Source organism: Ooceraea biroi, chromosome 4, assembly GCF_003672135.1.
Source record: "Ooceraea biroi isolate clonal line C1 chromosome 4, Obir_v5.4, whole genome shotgun sequence".
NCBI classification, from domain to species: Eukaryota; Metazoa; Arthropoda; class Insecta; order Hymenoptera; family Formicidae; genus Ooceraea; species Ooceraea biroi.
In genome coordinates this window covers 8,100,687-8,111,560 of record NC_039509.1, presented here as the reverse complement: position 1 = coordinate 8,111,560, position 10,874 = coordinate 8,100,687, and the positions used below count along the sequence as shown (strand labels likewise).

The 10,874-nt window shown below is 43.2% G+C and overlaps 2 protein-coding genes across 2 annotated transcripts; one reads left to right on the top strand and one right to left on the bottom strand.

Annotated features, from left to right (window-relative positions):
• Positions 1-1,636: 1,636 nt before the first annotated feature.
• Positions 1,637-2,187, top strand: LOC113561774. Its single transcript, XM_026968960.1, has 2 exons — positions 1,637-1,785; positions 1,902-2,187. The coding sequence occupies exons 1-2, from the start codon at positions 1,637-1,639 to the stop codon at positions 2,185-2,187; spliced, it is 435 nt and encodes a 144-aa protein (XP_026824761.1).
• A 2,249-nt stretch (positions 2,188-4,436) lies between these two features.
• LOC113561773 lies at positions 4,437-5,658 on the bottom strand. Its single transcript, XM_026968959.1, has 3 exons — positions 5,134-5,658; positions 4,925-5,101; positions 4,437-4,854 (listed from the first exon to the last, which is right to left on the bottom strand). The coding sequence occupies exons 1-3, from the start codon at positions 5,394-5,396 to the stop codon at positions 4,437-4,439; spliced, it is 858 nt and encodes a 285-aa protein (XP_026824760.1). The 5' UTR covers positions 5,397-5,658.
• Between the last annotated feature and the right edge of the window lie 5,216 nt (positions 5,659-10,874).

The window sequence follows — 10,874 nt, the reverse complement described above, 5'->3', positions numbered from 1 at the left end:
TCCGTTCAATGCACGCTGCAAACACCGGAGGGTCGGGAGATGCTGCACAGTCAGCTAGGCCGCTAGGACAAAAATACATAGGCCCTGTCCTGAGCGGTGATCGAGAGAGCGACATAGATAACGTGTACGGTGTTTATCTCGGTCAGGATGGAATGATGTTCGGTAATAAACGTTTCGACGTGGACACCCGTGATAACATATTTGTCGACGGCGTGCAATACAGCGGTACACTCGGTCTTTACGAACTGATCTTCATGAAACGTCCTAATAAAGTCGTGTACATGGTTAATGATATGCACGCGTACAAGAGCATGCTGCTGACGACGAATGCGCATAGACGCAAACACATCGCGCACGGTCAAATAAAGAGCAACAAGGGTTACAAGTACAACCGCGTAATCGCACCGTTACTGCCAATCGTACCTAAGAAGCGATCTGGAAGAGGATTACCTCGCGCTGTGACCATGTGACACTAAACGACAATGTGACACTAAACGACAATGTGATCGATTACGTGCACTGAAACGATCCCAACGAACTGGTGATCGTCTGCGATTGCTCGAAGCTTCGCACCAAGCGGGAAATAACGCCATGATAATGAGATTCTGTCGATTATCGAAAACTTCGCGAGGCAGGTCTCATTATAAATTAAACAGTACATCAACGAAATGAATCAGTCTTCGTGTGACCAACATGCCAATCAACAAGTTTGGTGTATTACTAGAAGAAGGGAGCACCGATGAACATTCTGTATTATCAGTTCAGTGGAGTAGTGAGAAACTACGTACGTGAAAACGCATTGTGTCGCCACGCTGCTGATTTTAACGCACATCGCGCAAAATTCGTCGTGTAGCCAGCCGAGGCTGATACCGACGCTGTCAACAAATTATACGTGGAACAGTATGGTAAAGTGTGCGGAATCAACATGCAGAATTTGAGAGTAAGCTGAGTATTGCGTTCGAGAAGGAACGCAAGCGTTATGGGCTGCGATAAAGGACTTCGCCTACTGCTCGACTACTGCTGCATCAGAAACGACTAATAGAACGGCAACGAACGGAAACGAAAGTGTCGAACGGCTCACGAACGACTTAGGAACGGGCTGAACGGCGACGGGACTAGAACAGCGACGAACGGGGCAAGAACGGCTCTGGAAAGGCGTCGAACGTTTATAAACAGTTTGAGACATATAACTACACGTCTAACAGTCGTTGATTGTATCGCCAAAACATGCGATCGCGAAAATCCGATGGACGTAAAAAGATTGTCAGTTCCGAGAAACGGCGACTCGTCGAGGAACTGCATGCTCCGGCGAGAAGAACTTTTCCACGAAGACCGTCATAGTCCGCGGATACCATGACCTGTGGCAAGCTGACATAGTGGAGATGTGCCCATACTCACGTTTCAACAAAGGCTACAATTATATACTCACAATTATAGACGTGTTGAGCAAGTATGCATGGCCGTACCACTCAAGAGTAAATGCGGGAGCGAGACAGCCGATGCGTTTGCAAAGCTATTTCGAAAGAATGGAAGTGTCCAACAATTTGCATACTGACAGAGGAAAGGAATTCTACAATGCTGACGTGCAGCGGCTCCTGATGAAACATGATATCAATCACTATTTACGTATTCACCCATGAAAGCCTCGGTCGTGGAACGTTCTCGTCGTAAAGACGGGTCGCTAAAAACATGTGGAAAATGTTTACGCTCAATGGAAACTATAGATGATCGACGAACTACAGCAGCTCGTCGCAAAGTACAACGCGCGAAAACATCGGACGATCGGTATGCGACCCATCGATGTAACGGCCAAGATCGCGATAAACTCTTGGCCACGGTGTACAGCAACGTAAAGATTGCAGCCCCGGCGCGATTCACAGTAGGTGACCGGTACGCGTCAGCAAGTACAAGACGGTCTTCGACAAGGGCTACACGCTAAACTGGACGACCGAGGTATTCAGAATCATCAAGGTGCAGACGACTAATCCCGTGACCTATCTCATCGAGGATTCGCGCGGCGAGCCAATCGCCGGAGGATTCTACGAACACGAATTGCATCACGTTGCTAATCCGAACATATATCTCGTGGAAAAGGTGTTACGCAGGAAAGGTGCCGAGGTTTACGTGAAATGGCTGGGATTCGATGATTCGCACAATTCATGGATACACAAGGATAATGTAGTTTAGAAATATATTTCGTATTGTAGTGGAATATCTACGACAAAAAATATATACAATATCATATGAACATTACAAAACCTGTATTTCCTATTTACAATGGTATCCGATAATGTCCCCATGGTAACGTGTCGTTAGAACCGGCTATACCATAACGCTTATCGTCGTACGGACTTAGAGCGATTTTCGGCTCTGACACAGTGTACACCTCATGCAATTTTGATCTTATGCATGATTGGCGTCGCGTCACTTCCGTATGATCTTTCAGACACCGCGTGTAGTCTTCAAATGTTATCGCTTTCGATACGACATTACTCTTGACACCTTTCGCTTTTTTGGCGTCTTTCCTACTGGCCACTCTCACAGCGTACATCTTCGCTCTAAGCCCGACGAACTCTGTCATTATCGCGCCGTTGTTTTCGTCCTTCATCAAACCGGGTACCTTTTTATTTGCGAGTGGCATTCCATACACATTATCGACCTCGTAATCGCTCGTATCGAATCTCGCAACATCATGTTTCATTTGCTCGTACACGTCGTCGCACTCGATATGGTAAATTAAACTATCCGTATCCGTGTACATGATCTTGCATTTTTCGCGATAAAGAGGTACCATATACTCGTGATGAAATTCGTACAAACACGTCTTAGATATGTCGAGTATGCACATACCCACGTAGATTGGTTTGTTGAATTTCACCTGGAGTTTGCGCAGTTCAATCGCGACCAGGTTTTTCGAAAAGACGCTCCGGCTATGGAAATTTGGTTTAGCGATCAGTGCCTCGGCACCGTACCTTCTGTTCCATTTCGTTACAAGCTTTACATCCATATGATTGCGTACATTTTCCATAGTTTTTCCAAATACCGCGTTGTTCATCAATTTGTACAAATTTTTTTCGAAATCGTTGGTCGTGCGCATTCGAAATTGTGTATTGAGTTCAATGTACCTACGAAGCCATGCGGATTGCGCGAATTGTAATACGCGATGAATTTTTATTATCCGCAGACCGTGACGCGTACACTGCTGCAGGTTGCGACAGTGTATCACGTAACGTTCCTTATCATTTAACGTTGCGAGCAACTTGTTCTGGCGCTTGCCCGGCGGCTTATCGCGCGTCGGACAGAATGGTAGGTCAGTGTGCGCATCGTGCAGATGCTGTGGATATTCGAGATCGACCTCGAGAATGTAACCGGTGGACGAATCAGGAGCGATAGCGTTCACGTCGAAGTCCGAGACGTCGTCGACCCATTGAAAATCTGCATAGGGCAGAGGTTGAGACATTGCCCAACCGTATAAATTCTTAACGTCAAAGTACGTCAAGTACGACGATGGTTTCGATGGATCGTACGACTCCATGTATTTATTGTTGGCACGGGCGTACCTGTTTGAACACTGACCTAGGCCGCCGCGTATGCCGCGTTCTATGAACATAACCATATCGATATCGGTGAGCAGTTCGAAATTTATACGCGTATGCTTGAGCATCGCGTCCCACGTGAAGCCCGGTAGCGTATAGTAATATGCCGCATTGAGACCATAACTCGTGATACAACTGTCGCGAAAATTTTCAAACATGTCGGCCAATAATAACACGTCTGTTTTCAAATACAAGTCGCTGTATTCACCTAACGTTTGAATGGCGAACCGCTGCCAGATGTTCTCGGCGTGCGCGTAATCGCTCTCGGATAACGATATCCGAGAGCGATTACGCGAGTCACCCGTTAAGGAACTGTAGAACGATTCTCGCGGTGGTAAGCGGGTATCTTGCAACTTTTCGGCGCAATCCACGTACTCGTACGGGAAGACGCCTTTTCGTGTCAATAGGTCGAAATCCTCGATTGATAAATTAGAGAATTCTGATCGTAAAATTTTGAGTTTGTCTTTGCTGAGAAACGATGCCAATTTATCCAGACTACTACTCAGAAATCATAACGAATCAATAAAGCGCCATTTTACGTGGTTCCGAAATACTGCATCTGCCTCGTTAACATTTTTGGTAAACGAAATGTACTTTTCTTTTGTAATCGGTAGTAGCGCAATTGTGCCCTTGAAGTTACTAGCCAATTCTTTGATTATAAAATGTGAATCGTAGCCGGATAAATTGTGAAATACTATCGGAATAGTATAGGACTCTTTATAATTTAGATTACAATTTGAATGCGCAGGACCTATGTACCGACCGGTCAGATGGCAATGATCGCGTACTCGCGTCTCGTCTTGCGCGAATGGCTCTTCGCAGATATGACAGTGCGTCACGCTATGCTACTTCCTGTTCTCTCGTTAGATTTTCCATGGGCACATTAGCGGTTAGAATTGCTTTTACGCGAAATGCTAGAGCTTTCAGTTCTTCGAAAAACCACGAAATGCAGTCGGTGCCGCGACGATATCGATACGCGGATAATGAGTTGTCGTATGAACACCGCACGTAGTACGCAGCACTATATGCCTTGTGATGGTGATATGGGTATGTGCCGGATTTTTCCGCTCCTCTCTTCTCCAATGCACTCTCCAAGTCGGCATATACGACGAACGGCATCCGCTCTTTCCTGCTGTGGTTGCCAAAACGCAGCCACTTGTCGTCCTTGTTCGGTAAAACAATGACACAATCGTTTAGTTTTGTGCAATCAACGGAGTGGGCCTTCAATCTCCCGTTGGAGGAGAAGTAGTGCAGACACCTGCATGAATGAAGAGATCTATTACTTCTGGTCAAAGACAGCGTATTTTATTATAATACAACGTACTTACCGATCGCAAATATATTTTTTTCGTTTATTGCTGCTAAGTTGGATGCCAACTAGCCGAGACAGGTTCTTGATCCACGTGAAGTGGCCCAAGCCATTATCTTGTGGCACGTACAGTAGATTGATGTGCCGGGCCTTCTTATCATCGGTGAGACGCAATGGAACGATACTTAATGATCCTTTTTTTTCATTTTTTGTTTCCGACATTCATTCATATAGTATATGTTGATTGAGACATTGTTGAGCTCTTCAAACTTATCGACTTGCTTCAATGTCATGGGAAATTCTATGCCTTGGAGATTGAGTACTGTGGTATAATGGGGGTACGATGATTGCCGCTCTACGTGTCTTTTTGCCGGGTACAGAGCGGCAACCACTGACCATGCAAAACATGCGACATCGTTACTTTGCACGTTTACCACTGCTTTCTTCGCCATAATTTTCTTCGGCAATTTGACGTGACATCCCGCGTGCATAGGGTTATATTTGTTAACGTTAACCGTCAAGTCCAGTATACGCGACAACGCCCATCCATTGTCGCGTTCCTGGAATTCTTCAAGAGACGCCAAGGTGGGCTCGATAACGTATCGTGCAAACCACTCTTTCAGATTGGACGTACGAAAGAGTGCTCGGTTTCGCGTATTGATACTTTTATTGGCGGTCTTCTCACCCGCCACAAACTCGCCATTGAACACGGTATTCAATTTCACACTGTCATGTTCATTTATTACCTTTTGCACATGATCGAGCACTATGAATGCTAGCGTCTTCCAGAAATCGCCGTGGTTCGATATAGCCGGAATTTATCACAGCACTGGTTAAAATGCGGCTCTCGAACGCGGTCTCTATCTCTCGCCAAGAGAGTTCTTCGACACCGTTATTCCACCCTGCATACTCGCCACCAATATGGATAAAGCGTCTTTCTAATCGTTTCTTCAGTCCCTCGAGCCGCGCGATTCGAGCTACTAAGGACTGTTTGTTTCCGATAGAGAGTCGCGGCTGCTTGGCGTCGCGACTGCGTTCTTCCAATTGCTTGATAAGGTCATCACACTGTTGTGTCCATGCGAAATATTCACCCAAGTTTGATACACGCGATGATTGTGCCACAATGTTCTGTTCTAGTTGAATGAGGTTCTCCATTTTTTTTCACCTTTCCACTCCTTCAACGTGACCGATGTAACATGCGGCACTTCTGACACGTATACTGATATGCTATTGCATATCGTTCCCTATTATATGATTTACCACCCTATATATTTTGCCTCACTCTAATGCACACGTGTTGAAAAATTTTCCTTACCGCATCTAAAATATCTTGCGAGGCTATATCGAATATGCTCGCATATTTTGCAGCTTAAGTTGCACGTGTCTCAATGTGATGATATACCTACTATTTCGTGAGGCTATACAAAAATGTGATCGCGTCATTTGATACCTTCTATGATTAAGTATCATACGTTGTTAATATGTAACAAATATATGCAATAAAAAAACTTTTACTCCTAAACGTAGTGCACTTTTCTACAGTCCTCAGTTATTTGCATAGGTTAGATAAGTCTAACCTATGCAAATAACTGAGGACTGTAGAAAAGTGCACTACAACGTTTAGGAGTAAAAGTTTTTTTATTGCATATATTTGTTACATATTAACAACGTATTTCAAAAAGCTAATGCCAATAACTCACAATCGATAAGTTCCTTGTCATCGAAATATTCGCTGTTTTGTATGGCAACGGTTATGTCATTAGGATTATCTACCCAGATAGCAAAATGATACCAACATGCCCGTAGATTGGTAGCAAATTCGATCAGAATCCCAAACCAAAACCGTAGCCATCTGTGTCCGCATTAAGCTTGGGTTCTGCCGACAGAGCCTGCTGGACAGGTAATGTGAGCAGATTGGCAGCAAAAATCGCGCAGAGTCTGTACATATAACCTAGTAGCAGATTGTCAGCAGATTGAAAGCAGAGCCTGCGCACATAACTTGAGAGCAGTTTGGCAGCAGAAATTGAGCAGATTCTGTACATAATCAGCTGTTAAAATGACCCCTAATCCATACTGCTATTTAAATTGCTATTTTTCTTTATTTTCAATGGGAAAGAAATGCAAAATTGAAAAGAAATACACAATAATAAGAATGAAATATATATCCAGTAAAAACAATGTGAACAATATGGTTAAATTAAAGTACATTTGGCTTGATGTGTTTTTCTGACAGTTCGTTTCATAATCTCTCTTTTATTGTTAATTTATTCTAATCTGAAGTCCGAATTTTGCTTTCGAACTTCAGATTGCTTGCGGTGTGCGTGGACGTTGTCCATGGGAGCCTTTGTGCCGCAAGTACAAAAATTTTCAGAAAAATTAATATTATCATGCCAAGGCACGTATATTAACTTATATAACTGTCAGGCTAAATCTTAACGTCGAGTAAGAACTCAACGTGTGCACCGCATAGCGGTGCGGAACGAAACCGCATACCTATTTGTTTAAATTTGAATTGTGTCAAAAGCTGCAGATTCTGCTCGGTTTCTGCTGCCAATCTGCTCACATTGCCTGTCAGCAGACACTGCTCAGAATTTGTTCGTGCAGGTTTGGCTATCTGGGTACACAACGTGCGATCTTACAGAACTGTTCGTACTTGTCATCTACATGGTCGGTGCAGCTCACTAACCAATTGTACATGTAATCGATACATTTATCGAGATTAAACAGAGTTGTTAGTGTCGATGCCATCATTATTGATCGCACGTTTGTTGCTTCGAACCGAACACACTTCGTATCGTTAAACGTAATAAATTCTATAGTTAGCGGCCCGATATATATGGGATCTACGGGTCGTTTATCAGTTTTGGAAAAATACTCCTGGATTAAATGCTGATGTTCCACGAGACCTTTCCAGGTTTTCATTCCGAGGATCAATTCATTCCCACGTTTGTCTCCCACAGCAATCTCCATGTGACTCGGACCATATCCCACGTTTATGCCAACTTCCAAATACTTGTGTTCCGTCGTTGTCAGCGCGTACCTTCTTCCTAGGATACGAACGCATCGTCGTCGGCGTTGTGATTGCGATGCTGCAGTATCACGCACTTCGGAAGTGACGGCCGGTGTGGAATTAGCACTGCGGAGAAATATTATAGGTATATTAGACATCACATCGTTGCTTATTATATCAATTGCTAAATATACTTACTAGCTTCGCTTCCTCCCTGCTGTATCGCAATTCTGCTCCATGTGTCTCTTGCTCCACATTGTTCCTTCTAGTTTCTTCTCTTCAGATCTAATCGTGCTCGTTCCACTGAACAACTAATGTTTGTAACATTCGCTCTTCTCTTTAAATATACGTTTAACCCCCCCCCCTCCCTTCCCTCCTCTTCGCGCACACTTACGAGCCTAACCCATAGCAGTCCACTTGGACCTGAGACGTCGAATTGGGCAATCAGCGCATTTTTCGTAGCAGCCGGACGTCGGTGCTCGCGTTGTGGAATATTCTCCGCATGCATTTTTTTCGCCGCGAACGTGTCATCTTTAATCATACTTTAACATCCACTCATCCGATTTCATAGCAGCCGGACGTCGGCGCTCGCGTCTTATCACCGCGAAACACGTGTACAGCGAAGAGGGTATCGGTTACGTCGCGCACGTGCTAACCGCGACATCGGTTCGTTGACAAAATGCTAACTGTTACATCGCACGTTGCGCACAATGGGGGTTTCTCTTACATCGCTCACGTGCCGTGCATCCTCCCCCTCGCCCCTCCCCGCGGGTTGGGTCAGCAAACAACTGTCACGATCCCTGCGGGTTGGGTCCGCGAAAACCCCCTTGGTTAGGTTAGATGGTCACGGTCCTCCCACCCCCTCCCGCGGGTTAGGTCCGCGAAAACCCCCTCCCGCGGGTTGGGCCAGCAAATAATGTCGCGTGTGGGTTAGGTCACAGTCCTCCTCCCCCCCCGCGACCCTCTCGCCGTGTGACGTCGTACCCCCCCTCCCCCGCTGACTCAGCCCCCCCTCAGATCCCTGGGTTAGATCATCAGCCCCCCTAACCTACTCATAGAAATATATTTATTAATACAAATAAGTGTTTTTTTCAAAATACTTGGCGCTACTAAACCGAATCATTATGTTAACTGCCTCATTCTCTTTCTTTCTCTCTTGTGAATGTGTGCATGTGTGTGTATGTGTGTGACATTAGAATTAAGCATAGAATAAGTTTAACTACAGTTGTACATATATGTATTTCAGCGAGTTGTTATGTAATTTAGAGTTTAAGGAAATTATTGTAATCTTTAGATTATTTAAATCCCTAAAAAACCTTTTTAAAAAAAGAAAAAATATATACGCCAAGTACATAAAAACTCCCAACTCGTCAAAACTCAAAACTAAATATGAAATCAATAATTAATTAGCCAAGTATCTAGAAGCAGTTTGAGTATTTTACCCAAACGTTTTCCATGCATACTTTCTTATCGCATGACGACATTGAAGTACTTGGCGTGCCCGAATAGCAGTGGTCATGTATTCTTGTAAATTTGTACAATATCTTGATTTGTATTGTATCTTGTATCTTCATGATTTTCAATAATGACTCGCAAATGATTTTGTGTCTCTTATAGGTAGGACAGGACGTTTTAATGTAATTCGGGCACGCCAAGTACTTCAATGTCGTCATGCGATAAGAAAGTATGCATGGAAAACGTTTGGGTAAAATACTCAAACTGCTTCTAGATACTTGGCTAATTAATTATTGATTTCATATTTAGTTTTGAGTTTTGACGAGTTGGGAGTTTTTATGTACTTGGTGTATATATTTGTTCTTTTTTTAAAAAGGTTTTTTAGGGATCTTACTCTTTATTGTAAATTTTTAAAATTTGATTATATTTTAGTTTTACATTCTTTTGAACATATAATTAGTATTACATAATTTCTTTTGATATGTTTTATTATCAATTATTTTGCATACTAACACGTACATCGTTCCGATGCACTTTGTAATAAGTTTTATTAAAAATAATCTTTTGATTTTTATATAATGTAAATTATTTTTATATATTTTATACTTTTTTCTGTTTTGCTAACAAAATTTCTCTATGTGATTTACAATATTTTTTATTATAACTTTAACAATATAGTTTTACTTTCACATAAATCATTTTTATGAGTTTTATAATTTTATGCAATGAATGTGGTAGCGCTCGACGTTATGTAATGAAATTCGTGGTATTGGTGCAGTCAATCCCTTTCTCACTAACTAATATAACGTTGCACCACGTCGATGACGGTGACAACAACGACGACGACGACGACGACGATGACGTTGCACCACGTCGATGACGATGACGACGTTGCAGTATGTCGATGACGACGACGTTGCACGACGACGACGAACGACGACGACGTTGCAGTTATTGTTGTCGCCGTCATCGACGTGGTGCAACGTCATCGTCGTCGTCGACGTAGTGCAACGTCGTCGTTATTGTTGTCGCCGTCATCGACGTGATGCAACGTCATCGTCGTCGATGATGTTGTTTGCAATTACTTGCAATTTATGTCGCAACGTCGTCGTCGTCGTCGTTGACGTGGTGCAACGTCATCGTCATCGTTGTCGTCGTCGTCGATGTGGTGCAACGTCGTCGTCGTTGTTGTCGTCGTCATCGACGTGGTGCAACGTCATCGTCGTCGTCGTCGATGATGTTGCTTGCAATTACTTGCAATTTATGTCTTTATCGTGAAATAAAACATTTCCTATGTATCACATTTTTTATTAATTTTTAATAATTTTTTTTAAATTAGTAACATTCGATATTGATTATATGCGGCTATTTACTTTTTTATGTACTTGGCGTCGCGACGCTACCGCGTCGCTTGATACTAGGACAATTTTTGATTCGGTTTAGTAGCGCCAAGTATTTTGAAAAAAACACTTATTTGTATTAATAAATATATTTCTATATATTA